The following is a 22,882-nucleotide window of genomic DNA, read 5'->3' as shown; positions in this document are numbered from 1 at the left end:
TATATTAAATGTTTTTTCTTATATTTATTCATTATTAGTATTTAGTGTGTGAGTGTGTGTAAATAATAATTTGTGTAAATATCTTTAAATATTATTTAAAAAAATTATATATATATATATTAAATATTTGTTCTTACATTTATTAATTATTAGTATTTAGTATTAGCTGATTTGTGCAAGATATGTCTAGTTCCAATGTTTCAACTTTCACCTCCGTTAGAGGGCGCCAAAGCTTTACATTTCTGACGTCTCTACGTGTGCCACACTATTTTGGTTCCCCCGCGTTCGGTGCCGGTGAAAATCAGTCCCACACATTTTCAATATGTCAGGCTGTAAGAAGCCACGAGCTGTAGCAAATCCTCTGGAGTCAACCATTACAACACCGAGTGAAAGAATACTGAAAGAATGTCACACTTTATATGTCGACAACGAGAACGGTAAATAACGCGTACATATTCGTATGTAAACACGTTACGGATGTGTCTTTAATATGATCGAAAACATTATGAAACACTGTAAGGTGCAAATCAGCTTGAAAGTTCAACGTCCGAGATATGTAAAACTGTTAGTTATATTTATACTGTGTCATTCATTCAGAAGTTGTGTTATTGGCTGTATCTAAAAAACATAGTCAACTGTACCTAGACTCTTTTTGATTTTACACGATATATAGCAGCATTACTATGTAAGCACAGCTCACAGGGTTTTGAGACAGTTATGTTGACCAGTTGTCTCTGGATGTCACGGTACTGCAGATTATGGGTCAGTACAGTATTCAGTAATAGTACAGTACATGTAAATCTGTGATTATACAAGATCCTCAAGTTCATCTAAACTGAAAGGTCTTTTACAGGCATATAACGTACAGTATTTACAGTACACAGGTGCATGTTTGTATGCACATTTATTAACGTGTGTGTGTAGAGAGAGATAGAGAGAGAGAGGTAGATATGTACAGTAAAAATAAATATATCTGCTTCTGTAGCTTTGACTTACAATAAAGTACCAAAAAAGTTTCGGTAGTTTTTTTTTTTTTTTGGACATGATGCCATGGTACTACCATGGTATTCTTGGACATGCTTTGGATGGTATACCATGGTATAAATTAATACCATGGTATAAATTAAAGTACCATAGTATTACCCTCTTTGCATCTTTAATTTGTTGTTGACAAGCAATAAAGCATCATGTACTGATACCGAAACCCTTTTTTGTCTGGATGTGTTTGACAGGATTGGTGAAAATGGCAGAGAGTTTGGGAGTGAGGCTGTTACCTCCTCGGAAAAAGATTATAGTGATGATCATGGGAAACCATTCTGCCGGAAAAAGCTCATTCATTAACTGGTAATCACATCTCTCACATCAAAAACACCTTAAAATGAACTGGAGATCATTTAAAGACTATACAGACATGCATATTTTTATTGAGAATCACATTTTCTTTTCCCCATTTTTGTTGTCATATTTGTGGTTCTCAACCTATTTGACTCTAAATATTGTTGACAAAAATATTAAAAGGGTTATGAATAAGGATAAGAATTTTAAAAATCTTTTACTCACAATTTCTACCCGATAAAATATTTTAGAGCTTGGCATAGAAACTAGAAAAATGTACATTGATTATAAAAATGCCCATGTCGTTTTAAGACTGTATTATTTTACATGACGATTCCAGGTCTAGAAATAACACTTTTAAAATTAATTTAATTTAATTTAATTTAATTAGTTTTAAGGACCTTTACTGAGGTACTCAGACCCCTGGTTGAGAACCACTACTTTAGACCATATATTTCTTAACAATTATTTTAAAAAATATTAAAAATTACAAAAGAGGATAAATAATATATATATATATATATATATATATATATATATATATATGGGGATACAATATTATTAAAAAGGGGATACATATTTTTTTAACCATCTTTCAGGTATGTGGAGGAGCACATACAGAAGACAGGTGTGGCCATAGAGACACAAGGCTTCACATTTATAACCAGTGGAAGAAAACGAGAGTCACTGACAGTAAGTACATTTACTTGCATACTAAAAAACCGATTATTGCGTGAAAGCTGCTTAAGACACACTATTTACACCCTTAACCCCTGTATACGTAGCAAGGAAAATGTTGTTTGCGTTTAATTATGTTGATTACCTTATTAGTGCATATATATATATATATATATATATATATATATGCCACTTGAAAGTTTGTGAACCCCTTGCAGAATCTGTGAAAATGTGAAAAATTTTAACAAAATAAAAGAGATAATACAAAATGCATGTTATTTTTTTTATTTAGTACTGTGCTGATTAAGATATTTTACATAAAAGATGTTTACATATAATTCACAAGACAAAAAAATAGCTGAATTTATTAAAATGACTCCATTCAAAAGTTTGTGAACCACTGATTCTTAATACTGTGTGTGGTTACCTGGATAATCCACGACTGTTTTTTTGTTTTGTGATGGTTGTTCATGAGTCCCTTGTTTGCTCTGAGCAGTTAAACTGAGCTCTGTTCTTCAGAAAAAATCTCCAGGTCCTGCAGATTCTTCAGTTTTCAAACATCTTTTGCATATTTGAACACTTTCCAGCAGTGACTGAATGATTTTGAGATCCATTTTTTCACACTGAGGACAACTGAGGGACTCAAACACAAATATTCAAAAAGGTTCAAACATTCACTGATGCTCCAGAAGGAAACATGATGCATTAAGAGCCGGGGGGTGAAAACCGGATGAACAGGATGAAGATGTCCAAATTTTTCTTATTTTGTTTAAATATCAATTTTCTTCATTTAGTACTGCCCTTTGGAAGCAACAGAAGATACCTACATGTTTCTCGGAGATAAATTAAGTACAATTTACCTTGATCTTCAAATTCAAAAAGTTTTCACCCCCCGGCTCTTAATGCATCGTGTTTCCTTCTGGAGCATCAGTGAATGTTTGAACCTTTTTTAATAGTTGTGTTTGAGTCCCTCAATTGTCCTCAGTGTGAAAAGATGGATCTCAAAATCATACAGTCACTGCTGAAAAGGGTTCAAATATGCAAAAAATGCTTGAAAACTGAAGAATCTGCAGGACCTGGAGGATTTTTCTGAAGAACAGAGCTCAGTTTAACTGCTCAGAACAAACAAGGGACTCATGAACAACCATCACAAAACAAAAAAACAGTCGTAGATCATCCAGGTAACCACACAGTATTAGGAATCAATGGTTCACATACTTATGAATGGGGTTATTTTAATAAATTCAGCTATTTTTTGTCTTGTGAATTATATGTAAACATCTTTTATGTAAAATATCTTAATCAGGACAGTACTAAATAAAAAATAACATGCATTTTGTATGATCTCTTATTTTGTTAAAATTTTTCACATTTTCACAGATTCTGCAAGGGGTTCACAAACTTTCAAGTGGCACTGTATGTATGTATGTATGTGTGTGTGTGTGTATGTATATGTGTATGTATATATATATATATATATATATATATATATATATATATATATATATATATATATATAATCTGTATAAATGTGTGCTTTTATTTGTGTGTTACTTTGCCCTCCTGATGATCATAAATATGGCGGAAGAGCAGGAAAGTCACATGACTGAAACAGATAAATAGTGAAAGTGCATTTGTGAGGCGATTAATAATGACTCATGGGTCACATGTCGACTCTGTTATCATTAAGACTTGCTGCCATTCAATAAAACCAAGCTGCAAAGAGATCAATCAAATGAAAACACATTAGCTGAACCTGTTTTAATGAATTTTTTCGAAAGCAGCCCTTATGAATTTTTAAAGACTCATTTTCCTGATCTCAGGATGCCTGCGAAAACCAGCTTTAGTGCTTATAAAGAGACATTATTTTTTTTAAGGAAATGTCTGTTTGCTTTCAGCCACCAGTAATAGTGTCATAGGCTCAGATTCATTCGATACAAAAAATCAGAGCAAAAAAATCCTGCCCAATCCTGTTCCCTATCATTTTCTGTTCTCTCTCTTCTTTCCTCTCTAATGGCACAGGTCCAAAAAACATTCTTGTGAGTAGATACAGATACCATCTCATTTTTTTTCTGCTGATTGAGGAGGAAATTCTTCAGAATGAATTGAAATACGGTAAATTGTGTCAAACAGAGCTGAAAGTACTTCACTTGTAACTGAGAGCATTATCAAAACCACTAAAATATTAGCCAGGCCTAAGAGTTGAGTTGAAATCTGTAAAGCTTTCTGCAGAATTCTGTCGCTTACTAATAACTGACATTCTGAAGTGTGATGATGTCTGTGAAGGCTTCCGTTTGTGCAATGATATCTGCAGTTCAAGTTGAAACATCTCAGATGTACCAGTTCAGTACTGTTTGGATTAAGATCATAAGTTAGACCTCTTTAGATCTCTTTAATATCTCTATTGCTTCTCCTACACAGCGATGTGATTTAAATAGAGAGAAAATATAGACTTAAATGTTTAGTTCACCCAAAAATGAAATTTCTGTCATTAATTACTCACCCTCATGTCGTTTCACACCCGTAAGACCTTCGTTCGTCTTCAGAACACAAATGAAGATCTTTTTGATGAAATATTTCTACAAGCCTAAATTTAATCTGTTCATCATATAAAGTGATCGAGTCTCTTCAGAAAATTTGGCCTAAACTGCTCAATTCATATGGATTAGTTTTATGATCTCTTTATGAACTTTTTGAAGCATCAACGTGTCACTTGTGTAGCTGTCTATGGAGGGACAGAAAGCTCTGAGATTTTATCAAAAAGATCTTCATTTATGTTCTGAAGATGAATGAAAGAACGAAAGACTTACAGGTTTGGAACGACATGAGGGTGAGTAATTAATGACAACATTTTCATTTTTGGGTGAACTAACCCTTTAAGTTTTCTGCTTCACAGATTCTTCTATTAAAGTGTTAGTTCACCCAAGAATGAAAATTCTGTCACTAATTCCTCACCCACATGTTGTTCCAAACCCGTAAGACCTTTGTTCATCTTCATAACACAAATTAAGATATTGTTTGATGAAATCCGATGGCTCAGTGAGGCCTCCATTGCCATCAAGATAATTAACACTTTCAAACGCCCAGAAAGCTACTAAAGACATATTTAAAACAGTTCATGTGACTACAGTGGTTCAAACTTAATATTATAAAGCGACGAGAATACTTTTTGTGCGCCAAAAAAAACAAAATAACAACTTTTCAACAATATCTAGTGATGGGCGATTTCAAAACACTGCTTCATGAAGCTTTACGAATCTTTTGTTTAGAATCAGTGGTTCGGAGCGCCAAAGTCATCAAAGATTTCAGCAAACGAGGCTTCGTTACGTCATAAGTGTTTCGGACTTTCAATAGTTCACGTGACTTTGGCAGTTTGATACGCAATCTGAACCACTGATTCGAAACAAAAGATTCATAAAGCTTCATGAAGCAGTGTTTTGAAATCGCCCATCACTAGATATTGTTGAATAAAGTCGCTATTTAGTTTTTTTGGCACACAAAAAGTATTCTCGTCGCTTCATAACATTAAGGTTGAACCACTGTAGTCACATGAACTGTTTTAAATATGTTTTTAATATCTTTCTGGGCATTTGAAAGTGTTAATTATCTTGCTGGCAATGCAGGCCTCACTGAGTCATCGGATTTTATCAAAAATATCTTAATTTGTGTTGCGAAGATGAATGAAGATCTTACAGGTGTGGAACGACATGAGGGTGAGTAATTAATGACAGAATTTTCATTTTTGGGTGAACTAACCTTTTAATTTTATTGCTTTATACTCTTTCTGTATGTCAGTGATAAAAGAGCAACCTATGAGCAATGCAATGTTCCTCTGATGGATGCAGATAATGTGAGGAAATGCTTTGGCCAAAAGACAAAATGTTTTTCCTTAGGAGAGCAACAGGGAAAATCATGCATGCATGTGCCGAAAGAGTAGATAATATCCCAGCTTAGTCAGTCGTTCCTTCTGGAAGCAGAGGGGTTGTCTTAAAGACACAGCGTCCTTTTTCCCTAGCATATAGGGCTCTCCCTCTCTCTCTTTCCTTCTCTGTCTCTGTGAAGAAGACCTCAACATGAGTAATGTAATTACGGTGAAGGAGTGATAGGAAAGGATTATCAGCTCTTTACAGGAAGAGCCTACCAGCAGAACAGGAAAAGAGAGCTGCAGTGTGGCCGAGAGTATCACACCATCACCCAGCCTGCAGAGAGAGAGAGAGAGAGAGAGCAGGGAGCCTCCCTACAGTGGGCCTGGCTTCTGACTTCACACCACATACTCCTCTTTAAATGTGTCTTATCTTTCATTTCTCAACATGTTTGCTTCTTTTTCTCACAGGGAAATGCTACGTTACACCTCTACCCACATTTCAGACCTCTACTGGAGTTCAAAGGTAGGAAATTATTATCTCAGATTGATATTTAACTTTATCTCTGTTATAAAAAGATTTATGTTCAGTATATTTAAATTAAACATAATGTTTAGGTTTAATCAACATTATAGAGATGTTATGATTCATAAGCAACATGTCTTCATCATTTATCAATAACTCAAAATCCCTCAAAATATGTTAGTGCGGTATAATATCTCTTGATTTTGATATTTCAGCACCTTTGTGATTTTTAGGGATTTTTGGTAATGTATGTTACTTGTTTATCATTTTGATTTTCATTGCAAATCATTTTTGTAGTCTTGCTCACCTGTATTTTTCTGAGCATACATGAAATATTCATATTTACCAAGCAAATATGAATATTCTTTCTGTTCAATGCGTATCAAATGTGAATGAATGACAACATAGGCATTGTTGATTATTGCCACATGGTAGCACAATTCAAAAAAAGAGAGAGAGAATTTTATTAATTGGTCATTGGTCCATTAAACAGCCAAACTCTTCAAATATTTGTAGTTTGTAGTGCATCTTAAGCTGTTTTCCTCATTTATTGCTTGGAAATTCGACTGAGGTTGAGGAAAATGTGTAGCCGAGGCAGGAGAGTATACAGCTATGACTAACACCTCACACTGAGTCATGCGAGCGTATATATGGCCAGCGCAGTATCCGCCTGAGATCGCGAAACATAGCAACACATCTCATTCACATGCTCCTCGATAAACTCCCTCCGGCTCTGCTGACTTAACGCTTTTAACTGTGTATTTATGTAAGAGTACAGCTGATGTCACAGCTTGGCTGCATCTTACATTGGGGATTGATGGGGCTTCTTTAGTGTAGGTGAGTGATCATTGGGCGTGTCAGAGGGCATCATCGCCGCACACTGATTGTGCAGTTTTCCTTCAGTGGGCAGTGTGTGTTCACCTGGTGCAGAGATCCAGAATGAGTCATTCACATTGACAGTAGTGCAGCATTGGTGGGATACAGAGGGAGAAATGTCTTCCCACATTAGTGCTACACAGAACACAACTGATAGCACAAATCTGAAATGAAAATGGCGTATTGTACAGCCATCACATACTGTATCACGAGCCTGATACGATTATGAGATTCATTCATGCTTTGAACAGTGAAAAATGCATGCATCCTTCCCTTTTCATGTACAGTTCTTTCTTTTTATTGCACTTTGTTTTAAGTGTAAACCATTTTTTGTGTATATGAATCTCATTCTTCTTTGAAGTTTTTAGCCAAGTTTATGTGCATGAACATTTTGTTTTTATGTGCTTGAAAACCTCTATAAGGTGTCGCATTGAAGGTTTCAAACGTTTAAAACGTCTGTTGTTAGCATGTGGGTTTGTGTAGGAAAAAATAATGAGATTTGCGATTGGCGCATCGTTTGGGTGTGGTTTTGGCTAGTTTGTCTTATCTCAATAAGTTTGATACTATCATTATGGCTCAGGTCTCTCCGCAGTGGTGCTGCTTTGCAGTTTGGAGATGACACAGCACTTTCTTGACCTTTGACTTTTCCCCAGTGGACTAGATCCCTCAGTATCTCCTTCCACCTTTCAGCAGTAATGTCAGCAAAGTGAGACGCGTCTCTCCAGTTACCTTTTCACCTTTAAAAAGACTTAAAGATCTCTAAGTGATTAGAGCCTATCACATGCACATGACTAAATCTGATTTTAATTACGTAGTGCCTGTGGAATGAAAGTTTGATCATTAAATTGATCAAAAGTGACAGTAAAGACATACAAAGAAAAAAATTATCACGGTTTTCTTAAATTTCTAGGCAGAACAACTGTTTTCAACATTGATAATAATAAGAAATGTTTCTTGAGCAGCAAGTCAGCATAATTAGAATGATTTCTGAAGGATTATGTGACACTGAAGACTGGATAATGATGCTGAAAATTCAGCTTTGCCACCACAGGAATAAATTATATTTTAAAATATATTAAAATAGATAACACTTATTTAAAATTGTAATAATATTTCACAATATTACTGTTTTTACTGAATTTTTAAACAAATAAATATAGGTTTGGTGAGCATTTCAATATGAATTTATCATTAAGCTCTCATTAAAAGCCAAATTATCTAGAAATTTAGTAAGTAATTGTCTCATTTGTGTCTATTTATATTTCTCTTTAGACCAAAAATTTAACTTAGCCATTACAGGAATCAATTTTACTTCAAAATGCATATAAAAATATATAAATATAAAGTTTTTTTAAAAAGTTATTTAAGTTATTTTAAATTGTAATAATACTTCACAATATTAATATTTTTACTGTATTTTTGATCAAACAAATGGTGAGCCTTGGTGAGCAGAAGAAACTTATTTTAAAAACATTTTAAAAGTCTTACCGACCTCAAACTTTTGAATGATCATGGAATATTCATAGGAAAGAAAAATCATACATTTTATCATCCACATTCATTTTATATCTCTGTAGTCTTACAGTCTGTCAACATTTAGGAAGTTTAGAAGAAGCATTTAAAAGAAGCAAGTTTAGAGGAAGTCTCTGTGACCTACCGTTGAGCAATAATGTTTTACCAAAGAATTCCTGTAGATCTTACTGCACATGTTTAAAATCCGTGTATTTTCTGTAATAAGAAAGAGAGAGCCGTTGAGAGATGGACAGACAGATCTGAGGGTGTGTTGGTGCACCTTTGGTGAATGTAGATGAGACGGAACAAATCGGGTTTGTGTGAGATCTTGCACACTTGCAGCCACTATAAAGAGCTTCAGTGTGAACCGCAGATGTGTTGTGAAGGTAGCAGAAACATTTGATGAGACATGACGTGTAGTTTCTATGCAGACTCCAGGATATCAGGTGGGATATTACTTTTCTAAACAATCTAACCTTTGGTTTTCACCTGCCGGATGACAAAAAACAGACTATTTTAGAGTAAAAGCCACACCAAAAACCTTAGCAATTGCATAGAACATGCTAAAGTCATTCAGAACATGTAAGCAACCATAAAGTAAGCATTGTGGCGATGACTTTTGCATAGTGTTGCACCAGTTGCTATCTAGTTGCAAAATGTTTTATCTTCTATACGTGCTTTTAAATCTCCTATCGTATCAGTATTGGCTGGCTGGCGTTGCTTCACAGTCGTTCTTCACTGGCTAGCTTTATGTGGCTCTACCTTAAAGCTGCCAGTTGAAGAGCTGTTGTGGGTAACCATATCAACAGACCACCAGAGGGAGCGTGGTCAGGAAAGTGGGATGAATCCGATTCGAAGAGTCAATCAGAATTCATCACCATGTTTCATCTATTAGATGGATTTGTTAAACTATGTTTAAAACTTACACAGTGACAGATTGTTACACAAAATCCACATAATGAATCCGTACACGTTTCTAATGACTGCGCATTTTTATAATGCCTGCAGTTGTATATTGTAGGTGTTACGGATTACCTGGGTGCTGAGATTTCCACCTCCAAACAGAAGAAATTCAGCCTGGTGACGTTTGTGGACACTCCAGGGTTGGTGGATGGAGATATGGTGTACCCTTTTGATGTCAACAATGCCATCACCTCTTTTGGTAAGGCTGTGTCTCATCATTTTGGACAATTTTATCTTCTATAGGCTACTTCTCTGAGATTTTCACAGGCAAGGCTTAAGCCTAGTCCCAGACTAAAATGCATGTTTGAGCTGTTTTAACTGAAAGCAACTTGCATATCATAAAACATATCTTAAAATATGTCAGTGCCATAGAGTACCTCAGGGATGACGTGTTTTTGTAGGCCAACCCAGAAGTTAGTGGCACACGGGTTCCCTCGATTGAAAGCCTATGCATTTTTCCCATAGACTTTTGGAAAATAAGCTCTGTTTAGCAAAGGGTTATGACACTTACACGTTTTGTCTTTCAAGATAATCTTTACAAGTTAACACAACATTTATACATTTTGAAGCCTAAATAAAGTCAGATATAAAAAGCTAACAGTAGGCTATAAACGGACTACAGCACACCATGGTCGCGGATCAACGTCACCACCACCAACCTTCCTCAAACTTTATTTAAAAACATGCTCGCTGATTATGATCTGCGCTGTGTATGAATACTTATCCACTTTTTCATGAGAAATGCTGTCCAAATGTCCTGTTTGTCATGATGACGTCTAAAGTCCCCGCCAAAGGAAGTAGTCCATTTTAGCAATTTGTTAGCAACCGCCGTTTTTAAGACACAATAAAAAAGGTTTTAAAAATCACAAGCGGGTTATAACTGTTGTGTTTTATGTCATAGATCAAAACGTGAAAATATTTAGAGGCTTTGTTAACCACAGACCTTATTTCAGCTGATTTAGCAAAAACCCATAGACTTTCAGGCGATGGAACTGGAAGTCCTAAAATCCTAACTCGCTTTCGGGTTTTGCCTACAAAAACACGTCATCCCTGAGGTGCTCTATTGTTTTGTCTCAGGATGCACACCAGTTTTTTTTTTTTTTCTAAGGCACATTTATAAAAGCTACTTAAATGTCCTAATTGAACTAAGGCCTTAATCTAAGCCCTGTCTGTGAAACCAGGCCTTTATGTATTACATTATTTGTATTTTGTATAAAAAATATCTTCTGATAGTGATTTTAAAATAAATTTTCTGGGTGGTTTTACTCTTTTATTGAGCCAAGCCATTTTTTTCTGTTAAGGAGAACTTCTTTTAACGTTTTTTGGCCTTTAGTCAGTGCACTATATGTTAGCTTTGTGTACTAGTGTTGATATTGTTAACTAAAACTATTAAAAATCATTTTTTTTAGTTGAAATAAAGCTGAATTAAAATATAAATAGATGGGAAAACTTAAAAAGCTTAAACTTAACTTAAACTTAAAAAGCTTAAATACAAATTCAAAATATTGCCTTGGCAACTTGCTGAAATAAATGTTGAAGAAGTTGAAGAACTAAAAATATTGAATCTAAATTAATATAATATAATAATAGTATATAAATGATTATAGTCTGAATTAACACTGTAGTGTACTCCTAAAATTTGACAAAAAAAAAAAGTGGATATACACATTTGATAACTGACCAATCAGAAACAGGTCAGCGCTGTTAAGATGATTTAACATAGTCAGGAGCGTCTTTCTCATACGAGACAACGGACCAAAAAATATTGATGTAGCAAATTGGATTGTAGCAATTTTATATTGCAGAGAATAGCAAATCCTGGTTCAAGGCTTGTAACTTAAATTAAAGCCTGTTTAAAAAAAGAACAAGCCCTCCGATATGCCCCAACCCAACATCCTGTTTCAGAAGGCAATATGCCAAGATAGGAAGGAAAATTGGTCAAACCTTTTAAGATTGATTATCTTTTTAAGCTGATGAGACAAAATGGACAAATGTCAATGCCATTTTGTTTCCTCATGCATTTGAGTGTTGTTTAATACCCTAAATTAAATCACACAACTGTTATTTTAATAAAAACGGTAACACTTTTCTTCTCGTTTCACATATCTGTGTGTAATCAGGTGAGCAGGCGGACCTCATCTTCGTGTTTTTTGACCCGATGGGACAGGCATTGTGCAAGCGTACACTGAACATCGTTGAGCAGCTGAGTGAGAAGTGTGGAGACAAACTGCGCTTTTACCTGAGCAAAGCTGATGAGGTTGGACGAGAAACGGACAGACAGGTGTGTAAGTGTGTAAGTGTGTGTGTGTGTGTGTGTGTGTGTGTGTGTGTGTGCTTTCACTGCCCTTAAAAGCAATATGATCATTCAAACCTGATTTACTTAAAGGGTTAGTTCACCCAAAAATGAAAATTATGTCATTTATTACTCACATGTCGTTCCACACCCATAAGACCTTCATCTTCGGAACACAAATTAAGATATTTCTGATAAAATCCGATGGCTCAGTAAAGCCTCCATCGCCAGCAATAACACTCCCTTTTTCAATGCCCAGAAAACTACTAAAAACATATTTAAATCAGTTCATGTGACTACAGTGGTTCAAATTTAATAAAAACACTGCTTCATGAAGCTTCGAAGCTTTACGAATCATTTGTTTCGAATCAGTGGTTCGGAGCGCATATCAAACTGCCAAAGTCACGTGAACTATTGAAGTTTCAAAACGCTTACGACGTAGCAAAGCCTCGTTTACTGAAATCATGTGATTTTGTCGCTCTGAACCTCTGATTCGATACAAATGATTCGAAAGCTTTGAAGCTTCATGAAGCAGTGTTTTGAAATCGCCCGTCACTAGATATTGTTGAATAAAGTCGCTATTTTGTTATTTTTGGTGCACAAAAAATATTCTCGTCGCTTTATAATATTGAAGTTGAACCACTGTACTCACATGGACTGTTTTAAATATGTTTTTAGTAGTTTTCTGGGCATTGAAAAAGGAAATGATCTTGCTGGCGATGCAGGCCTCACTGAGCCATCGGATTTGATCAAAAATATCTTAATTTGTGTTCCGAAGATGAACGAAGGTCTTATGGGTGTGGAATGACATGAGGGTGAGTAATTAATGACATCATTTTCATTTTTGGGTGAACTAACCCTTTAAGTAGTCTGCTATAGTTATGTCTGAAATAAAATGTAGAATGGGACTTGTATGTAGATGTATTAATAAAATAAATAAGGTGATTTTAGATTTCATGTTGACCTTAATGTGTGATCTTCTTGCCATAATAATTTGTTCTCAGACAAGAAGCCAAACAGGTGTCATTACAAACCTAATCTTCTGGGAGTTTCTATTTAGCATTTGCTCATCTTAAGGTCAAATGTCTATATCAGTCTTATACTGAACATGGTGTTGTTTTTATTCCCACAGCGAGTGATGATGCAGATTGTCCAAGAGCTGTGCAGGAGACCTGGACTCAACAAATGCGGCTTTGAAATGCCGACGATATACATCCCCAACCCTCAAAAAGTAAGAAATGACTGTAACAGCTTGCCTTGTTGGTTAAATGTCTATGGTTTCCCTCCTAGAACTGGAATCAGACATGAGTAATGAAAGCCTGCCCATGCTGCACTGCTGTGTCAGAGGAAATGGATTTATGTCTCTCTGCAGCATTTTCATTAATGAGTTCTGTCTGTCAGCAGAGACAGTGAGACACTTTTATAAAAGGCCCAACTTAAAGCTACAAAGAAAAATGGGCTGATTCTATTAAGATATAACTAAGATTTCAGGCAGTTTATAATACACTACTGTTCAAAAGTTTTAAGAAATTAATATTTATATTCAGCAAGAATGCATTAAATTGACAGTATTTGTTACAAAAGATTTCAATATCAAATAAATGAAGTACTTTTGAACTTTGTTCATTAAAGAACCTTGAAAAATAATTATCAGTTTTTGTGCTGCTTAAATATTAAGCAGCACGACTGTTTTCAACACTGATAATAACAAGAAATGTTTCTTGAGCAGCAAATCAGCATATTAGAATGATTTCTGAAGAATCATGTGAACCGAAGACTGGACGTAATGACATTTTTAAATATATTTACATAGAAAACAGTTGTAACTAATAATAATTCACAGTATTACTGTGTTTTACTGTAATTTTGATCAGATAAATGCAGCCTTAGTGAGCATAAGAGACTGTTTCAAAAACATCCGCAAATGACCCCAAACATTTAAATGGTAGTGTATATTTGGTCTGGTCAGTGATATCAGTCAGTTTACGTAAGATATATACAAAAAGACAAAATTGATGGAATTACTGTAATTACAAAATAACTCTGATATTCTGCTCTGAGCTGTTCATATCCTCAAAATGATTAGTTTCTATGTCAGTACTCATAATGACAAAATGCATCCATGTGTGGCTTTTTTGGTAATAACAGTAAACTACTTCATCACTCCGTTCATTGCAAAAGTTGATTGTTGCATTGCTTGGCAACCATAAACGGCCTGTAGTTATGCTAAATAGCTATATTACTATATCTGAATGTTTATAACACCCCTCAGATGTGGTAATACTGCACAGCCTCTTATGGCTTATTGCTTTACTATGTAATTGCACATGACACTACTAGTATAGATTGTTGATATATAGTGAATATAAAATGATTTAGATTGATTTTGGTTTGCGTGTGCAGCCCAACAGATGCATCAACCAGATTGATGAGGTGTGTGAGACTATTGAGAAGAGCATAAACCAGGCTGTGCAGAAAACACTCGACCAGCTGGAGAAAGACTGTAATGTGGTCATCTCTACCATCAACCAAACACTGGAGCAGGATCGGTACACATTCATCCATCATATCATCTGTTCTATATCATGACTCATATAATGTAATAATTATCAGTTTCGCTTGTTTTTGTCTTCCCTCAGGATGAATGTGAGCTGTAATAGAAGCAATCGTTTTAATTCTTTCCTGTGTGGTGTTCTGGGAATCTTCCTTCCATCGCTCTTCATCCTCAGCTTCCTCATCAGCACTTTTGCTCCAGAGGAACTGGACACTCTTGTAGGAGAGGGATTGGCTAAAACGCTCTACATTTCCACAGTATGTACTCATTTTCATGTTTTCTGAATTTTTTTTTTAAAGGGATAGTGCACCCAAAAATGAAAATTCTCTTATCATTTACTCACCCTCATGGAAAATAATCCATAATACAGAATGCTGCTGCCAGAATGCTTAAGTCAGCCAAGAAATTTGAGTCAGTTACTCCACTATTGCTAAAATGGTTCGGGATAGAATTAGCTATAAGATCCTGTTACTTGTTTTTAAAGGATTTGACTTTCAAATGAAAATTAGCCCAAGCTTTACTCACCCTCAAGCCATCCTAGGTGTATATGACTTTCTTCTTTCTGATGAACACAATCGGAGATGTTTTAATAAATATCCTGACGCATCCGAGCTTTATAATGGCAGTGAGCGGGATCAACGAGTATGAGCTGAAGAAAGTGTCTGCATCCACATCCATCCATCATAAATGTGTACTCCACACGGCTCCAGGGGTTAATAAAGGCCTTCTGAAGCGAAGCGATGTGTTTGTGTAAAAAAAAAAATAAAAAAAAAATAAAAAAGCCATATTTAACCATTTATGAAGTAAAATATCTAGCTTCCGCCAGACTGCTTTCCGTAGAAAGTATTAAACTCTCGCAGTTCAAAAAGCTCACGCTACTTCCTACGCCTTTCTTATTCAACTTACGGAAAAAGCTTAACTGGTGCGACTCCAGTGACAATTTTGAATATGGAAGGCGGTCTGGTGGAAGCTAGATATTTTACTTCATAACTTGTTAAATATGGATATTTTTTTTACACAAATCCATCACTTAGCTTCAGAAGGCCTTTAGTAACCCCCTGGAGCCGTGTGGAGTACATGTTTATGATGGATGGATGTGGATGGAAGCACTTTTTTGAGCTCATACTCGTTGGTCCCACTCACTGCCATTATAAAGCTCGGATGCATCAGGATATTTATTAATATATCTCCAATTGTGTTCATCAGAAAGAATAAAGTCATATAAACCTAAGATGGCTTGAGGGCGAGTAAAGCTTGAGCTAATTTTCATTTGAAAGTGAACTAATCCTTTAAGGCGTTACACAGTTTTGCCCTTTCTTATCTTTCTAGTATGCTGGCATTTTATAATCCATCTAGATCTTTAAGATCTGAAAATCAAAATCTTCTCTTTTTTAAAAAACGCTGGCAGGGAAAGAGTTAATTGTAAAGTTTACCACTTCACGCAAGCTTCACAACGCACTTACTTCACGTCACAGCATCCCTCTCATGAACACTCATATGACAGTAGACTGGAAACTGATTTACAGTTAAAAAGCTTAAAATTATTAGTATTTTTCTATCATTTCGCTTCAGAAGATGTGAACCAAGTGCCATTCATTCACACACAGAGATTATTTCGTTTGTGTTTATCTGAAGAAAGTCATATACATCGGGGATGGCATGAGGGTGAGCAAATGATGAGAGAATTTTCATTTTTGGGTGTACTATGCCTGTGCATTTGTTGCTATCGCAGATAAATCAGTTTTATTTTTCTTCTGTTTATGTGTGTTGTAATAGGGAGTAGTCGTGTATTTGTGGGACTGGATTCCTGAAGACTGGCAGATAATGTTTGTGATCACCTTCGGTGCTCTGTGCTACTTCATGCTCTTTCTGGCCAAGTATTTTGCACGGTGAGCAAAATTGTCTCTAATCGTTTCCTTTTGTTGTCACAAGGGGGCACTGTTTCTCCGATATCATTTATATTTATTTATTTAGCACTTTATCCTTTGGCTATGTTTGGACTAGCATACTAACATTACTGTTTATTCAACAGTGCTCAAATTTTATATATATATATATATATATATAGAATAGCCAGATACTTTTTTGACCTCATATTGTTTAATCAAAATGTCATAACTGGATCTGTGGGTGAAAACGACAGGCTTCTCTCTGGTGGCATATGCAGGACTTCTGAATACAGTTTTTTTTAATGGTCACTTCATGAGTTTAACAGCAGGCCACTTAATGCTCTGATCTCTTTCAGTCAGGGCAGCAAGACTCTTACTAAGAGAGAGAAGAAGAAACTGGCAGAGTGCAGTGATTACATCCAGGATGTCGTCAAATCCAAGAAGGTATGACATACAGTACATTGCTATCGATGTTTCGCTGTTGAACAAATCAGCTTAATACAATCTAAAGTGTTTTGTTGATCTTCCAGTAGGGCTAGATGATATATTCAATATTCACCACTGAGAATATCATAATTACACTATTTATTTAGCTGTACAAAACATACAGCAGTCTCATAATCCTTCCTTGTGTTGACAATTAGCCTACTATACTGTTCAAAAGTGCGGGATCAGTAAGAAAAATTGTGATGGTAAAGGCATGTATAATATTAAATTTCAATTTCAAATAAAAGCTGTTCATTTGAGTATCCTGCAAAAAATGCATCTCTGTTTCTACAAAAATATGAAGCAACACAACTGTTTTCAACATCGATAATAATAAGAAATGTTTCTTGAGCAGCAAATCATCATATTAGAATGATTTCTGAAGGATCATGTGATGCTGAAGACTGGAGTAATGATGCTGAAAATTCAGCTTTTCATCACAAGAATAAATTACATTTTAATATATATATATAAATATTCGAATAGAAAAGTTATTTTAAATTGTAATAATATTTGACAATATTACTGTTTTTACTGCGTTTTTGATCAACCAAATGCAGCCTTGGTGAGCATTAGAGACTTTTTTAAAAGACTTCGTAAAATCTTACTGACCCCAAACTGTTCAACATTAGTGTGTTTTAATAAATAGTGTCTCTGATTTGAACTTAAGTAGCAAAACTGGCATGAAAGTGATTTAATAACTTGATTATTAATCAAGTGATTTAATAACAGTATGATTAAATACTGTTTTTAGAGAAAAACTGAAAAACTTAATTTGATTTTTACTGTATTTTACTTTTCGCACACTGTAAGAAATAAGGCAACCTATCACATTCAACTTGTTAAGCTAACTCAACTAATTAGCTCCAATTAAAGTCAACTTAAATACTTTTGTTCATCTAATGAGTAACAGGTAGTCTTTTGAACTTAAAAATTCTTGTCAAGGCAACTAAAGATTGTAATGCAGGGGCTACAATCCTTGTTCTTTCCTCTTCTTTCATTCTGTTTGATTTCAAAGCTAACTACATGATATGTACATTATTTGCCTCTTAAAACAAGAGGCAAACACTTTACACTAATAAATTGCATACAAAAGTTGCAGTGAGATGCACATGTACCTCAACACAACAGAAATCTCAAACATGGTGATGATCAACAAATGTTAATTCATTAAAAAAATATGAACTCTGAACCATATGACAGCTAAATAACAGTGACAACAACAGCTGCAGCAGCATAAATGTAGCCAGTAAATGCAAAGCAATGATCATTTTTTAATAAATAGTAACCACATAAGCTGCAATGCATGCTGGGATCTGGCACAACATTGCTCAACGTAAAATTGTTTGTTCAGATAACTCAATTTGGAAGTTCGGAACAACATTTGGACAGGTTTTGAACAAGTTTAGATTTTGAGAATCTAAATAAGCTCAACAAAACAACTTTTGTTAGTAACATGTTTAGAGTATTTTTGTTTAGATCACTCAAGATAATAAACTGACTCATCCTACTAAATAATCTTCAGTTAAAGCTACTTTTTTACATTTGTTAGAAGAACATTTTGCAAGTTGGATTGTTTTTTTTACAGTGCATTAAAATGTTCCTATGAAAAAAATCACTCTTTTAAACCATTTAACATATTATACAAATATTGACATATACATTAAATATAAAAAGGATATAAAATATTATGTTACAATGACCAGCTGACAAGTGCCTAAAACCCCTCTGAAACCACCAAACCAGACCAGCTTAACCAGCTCGGCTTGGCTATAAGACCAGCTAACCACTGTAGACTCCATGTTGGTTTTTCAGCAAGGATGTGAAAGTATAAAAAAGAGCCTGCATTTGAAATGTAATGATGTTTTTCTTCTTCTAATCTTGTAATATTTGTCATCTTTATCTTAGCGGAAACTGTATGAGGAGTATCTTCGCCAGTGTGCTGCAGAATATGATTTCTGAAGGAAGCCGGCATGACAGCTGTTGGTCAAAGTCGTCTGAATAATTCATATCAAGCACATCCATGTGTGAAAATACTGATGTTGTTTCATAGTTACATGAGTGATAATAACAAATCTGTGCCTTTTTGTTAAATGTGAATAGTGTTGTGCAAAATGTGATATACAAACATGACCTCAATATTCTCTTACACCAGCTAGTTTTTCTAATATGAAGCATTTTTTATAATCAGACCTACAACTGTTTATAGCCAATAAGCTGCATTATCACCCAATGGATGCTGATTATCTGAGACATTAGCCTGCTTTCTGCTGCCTTCTTTTGATCTCCAGGTGCACTGTGGGAGAAACCAAAGGTATGATTGCCCACCGAATTCAACCTCATGTTCTCTCTACTCAGTGTTTATAAAGTGCTTTTTATATAGTAACACAGAAGAATTTCTCCCAGCAGCCACAGAAGCAGCGCTCAACAAACTTTAGGTCTTCCTGTCATTCATATGTACTGTTGCATGTTTGTCTGTGTATTTTATGTGGTTTATATATGATTTTAAAATGATTGTAGTGGTTATCAGTGATTTGAAGTGATGCTGCCTACAAATGTTAAAATTGTAGTTATTTTTTAGGACATTGTTTTATGAATACTATGAACTTGCATCAGTCAAACCATTTTGGAATAACTGGTTTTGAAGATCCAATTTTTTTTAACCGTCCATACATAAAGTAGCTACTTGTACAGGGTGGAATCACGCACTGATATATTTCTTTATTTTATTTTGTTTGGTTTTTCAGCTTTTTAAATGTAAGTTTAAGAACATGTCAATTTAAAGGGATAGTTCACCCAAAAATGAAAATCCTGTCATCATTTACTCACCCTCAAGTTGTTCCAAACCTGAGTTTCTTTCTTTTGTTGAACATAAAAAGATATTTTGAAGAATATGGGTAACCAAACAGTTGATGGACCCCATTGACTTCCATAGTATGGAAAAAAAAAAAAATACAATGGAAGTCTATGGGGACCATCAACTGAAAGAAACTCATACAGGTTTGAAACAACTTGCGGGTGAGTAAATGATGACAGAATTTAAATTTTTGGGTGAACTATCCCTTTAAGAAACCATAGCACTTCCATGACTTTTAAATGAAAATGCCTTTACCTCAGTATTGCAAAAACGCCTTTCTTAGGGCTGCAATAATATTCATATTTCACGTTTTCACAGTGTATGGCGTGCTTTTCTAAATGGATGTCATTTTAAATTTAACATTTAAATTGAGGCTTTAAAATGTTTTTTTAGCTGTCTTACAGAGAAAAAAAGAAAAGTCTTCTTTAATTGACTCAACACTTTGTATTCCACTGTCTTAGATTATAATAAATAGCTTGCTTGTGTAAGTATATTTGAAAGAACAAAAAGTACAATAAAATGTTATAGCAACAAATTTATTCATCATTTTGTATTCAACCAGAACCTGTCCCATATGACTGAAACCTCCAATCCCTGAGTTAGTACCAAAGAAAAGCTATAGGAGGTCAGAGCTACAAGAAAAGCATTTGTTATTATTGCGCACAATCTAAAAATACAATCAACAATCAATCAGTCTGTCATCAATAAATCATTTTACGATTAGTCAAAAAATACAAGCCTCGACTCTTATAATACGAGCATTTCTATAGATAAAGTTATAGCTTTAAATATTTGTCATCTTGTGCAATTTACTAGCAGGGCAACCACGGTTCCCATGAGCAAGAGGTATATTGTCATTGTTAAAGGTCAGCAAGTGTTTCAGGCCAGTCCTGGTGCACGGGCTCATGCTTCAGTTTGGGGCGAGAACATTCAAAATGACAGCATCACTTTATTGCCATGGAGATTTTACTATAAATTTGAACTTGAAATGCTTAATGGCTGGTAGCATTGAATAAAAGATAGGTTTAACAATTCATGAAGCCTGTCAATAACATGTCCAGGTCATAGTTCACCACAAAGTCATATTATTTATCTATCATTTAAGTTTTGAAATGACAAAATTACATTTTGCATAAAGAAAATGTCTGAAAAAGAAAAGTTTAAGAAAATGAATATTATAGTAATAAATTATACATTGCAGTGATGAGACTTTGGGGGGAAATGTGCTTAATTCTCATGAAAATAATGCCAAAAACTATATATGTGTGTGTGTATAGATATATATATATATATACACACACACACATGCATACACACATATTGTATCATATATCCCTCCAAATTCTCATTAATGAAATATATGTAAAACAGTGTGTGTGTATATATATATATATATATATATATATATAATGTGTGTGTGTGTGTGTGTGTGTGTATACATATACACATATATATATATATAAAATGTATATATCCCTCCAAATTCTCATTAATGAAATATATGCAAAACAGTGTGTGTGTGTGTGTGTGATATATATATATGACCTAAAAGGTAATGGCCCTAAAAATAAACTTCCTTTTCTTTTAAGTTTCTTTTTCTTTTTTTTCATTTCTTTTGATTATGATTTCATGATATTCACCCATAAATTGTGATATATGATAATACTGTATCATATATTTGATTTATATTCATAGACATTGACATATGGACCTTGTCACCTTCCCTGAATAATAATACCACATTAAAATCCTTTGGGAAATTCTTAATGAAAACTAATGCCCTATGCATATGAATTTTCATGCATCTGCTCTCTCTACCTCTACAAACTGCCGCAAGCAAAGCTGCGTGGGGCCGCATATTTTGACGAGAGCCAGACATCAGATCTGTTCGTTCCCGTAGCCAGGCTAATCAGTAGCAGAGGTTCGGTAGAAAAAGTGCAGTCTTATTTTTTGAATGTATCTTCAGGTAACAGCTATATACAAAGTCGCATGTACAAAATAAAATATGACAATTCCCCTTAACGGCTCTCCTGTGAACACTGTGTACAGGCAGATGCTTCATGCAAAAGCAGAGAGGTCCGAGTCGACCAACCCACGAGAAAAAGTGAGAGAGAGAGCTGTCCTGTCTAGTACAGAGGGTGAAAACCAGGTATGGCTCATTTGTTAGCGCTGTGAACGGATCCAGGCCTGGAGAGGTTCCACCTCATGGGGACGACGTCCTCGGCACGGCCCAGGTGCTCGGTTTAGGACAGCATATGTCTCCCATCTAGTGTCCCACTTAACCAACTGCAGCTGCAGCACTAAGACTATGTCTGTTACAGGAGATCGTCTGAGTTTGGCAAGGAAAACTCATAGAGCATGATGTGCACATTCTCACTGTGAGCCTTTGTCTATCAGCCATGACATGTCTCCTGTCCTGCAGGGGAAATCATACAATGCAGCACTTTAAACATTGGTTGCTGTCTTTTCTAGCTAAGAATGTTAAAATTCAAGGAGTGTGTGTCAGGGTTATTATCATTACCGAAACTTAAAACTACTAAAAACTTTTTTGTTAACTGGAATAAAATAAATTAAAATAAAAATATAACATGAAAAAATTAAATATAAATATTAGATGAAAAATATATATATACAGTGCACAGCATAAATGAGTACACCCCCTCTGAACAAACACAACAGATGTATTTTCTTTATTATCACTAATTCAATTCATGGAAAGATGGCAAAACTAAAATGTATTAAATATATACATAATAAAAACTGATAAATATATGTCATTAATAGCCATAAAATAAGTAAATTAGCCAATTTTGTTTAAATTAAGAATTGCAGAAATGAGTACATCCTAGATTTAATTCAACAAATGTATAATATTCTAGCACTTAGTATGCCCTCCATAATTTTGAATATACTGCTCTGACACTTCTTGGCACAGAGTGTACAAGTTCATGACAAATCACATTTCTCCTGTTTAACTCCTGGATGATGAGCTCCTTAAGTGCCCTGATCTTTAATGGGGAGAAGAATCCCCCACAGGCGCTCAAGAGTGTT

The 22,882-nt window shown here is 34.9% G+C and overlaps 2 protein-coding genes across 3 annotated transcripts in view; one reads left to right on the top strand and one right to left on the bottom strand.

Annotated features, from left to right (window-relative positions):
• The first annotated feature begins 269 nt into the window (after window positions 1-269).
• Window positions 270-20,366, top strand: si:dkey-98f17.5 (uncharacterized protein LOC569123 homolog). Its single transcript, XM_051894939.1, has 12 exons — window positions 270-437; window positions 1,233-1,344; window positions 1,935-2,028; window positions 6,347-6,401; window positions 9,811-9,951; window positions 11,873-12,033; window positions 13,178-13,276; window positions 14,449-14,594; window positions 14,685-14,856; window positions 16,376-16,488; window positions 16,845-16,932; window positions 18,883-20,366. The coding sequence occupies exons 1-12, from the start codon at window positions 323-325 to the stop codon at window positions 18,934-18,936; spliced, it is 1,350 nt and encodes a 449-aa protein (XP_051750899.1). The 5' UTR covers window positions 270-322; the 3' UTR covers window positions 18,937-20,366.
• LOC127513265 (apoptosis-inducing factor 3) overlaps window positions 20,352-22,882 on the bottom strand; it is a 34,720-nt gene continuing 32,189 nt past the window's right edge. For both annotated transcript variants that reach the window (XM_051894937.1, XM_051894938.1), the window contains exon 21: window positions 20,352-22,247. In XM_051894937.1, the coding sequence (XP_051750897.1) occupies window positions 22,205-22,247 (43 nt within the window). In that variant the 3' untranslated portion in view covers window positions 20,352-22,204. The remainder of the gene's footprint in view (window positions 22,248-22,882) is intronic.

This window comes from Ctenopharyngodon idella, chromosome 5 (assembly GCF_019924925.1).
Source record: "Ctenopharyngodon idella isolate HZGC_01 chromosome 5, HZGC01, whole genome shotgun sequence".
Classification (NCBI taxonomy): Eukaryota; Metazoa; Chordata; class Actinopteri; order Cypriniformes; family Xenocyprididae; genus Ctenopharyngodon; species Ctenopharyngodon idella.
The sequence above is the reverse complement of the archived record's forward strand: the minus strand, read 5'-3'. Positions and strand labels throughout refer to the sequence as shown.

Coding starts and splice junctions, on each gene's coding strand:
- si:dkey-98f17.5 (XM_051894939.1), top strand. CDS start 323: ATGTCAGGCTGTAAGAAGCCACGAGCTGTAGCAAATCCTCTGGAGTCA. Junction 6,402..9,810: donor ACCTCTACTGGAGTTCAAAG/GTAGGAAATTAT, acceptor TGTATATTGTAG/GTGTTACGGATTACCTGGGT. Junction 14,595..14,684: donor CAAACACTGGAGCAGGATCG/GTACACATTCAT, acceptor GTCTTCCCTCAG/GATGAATGTGAGCTGTAATA.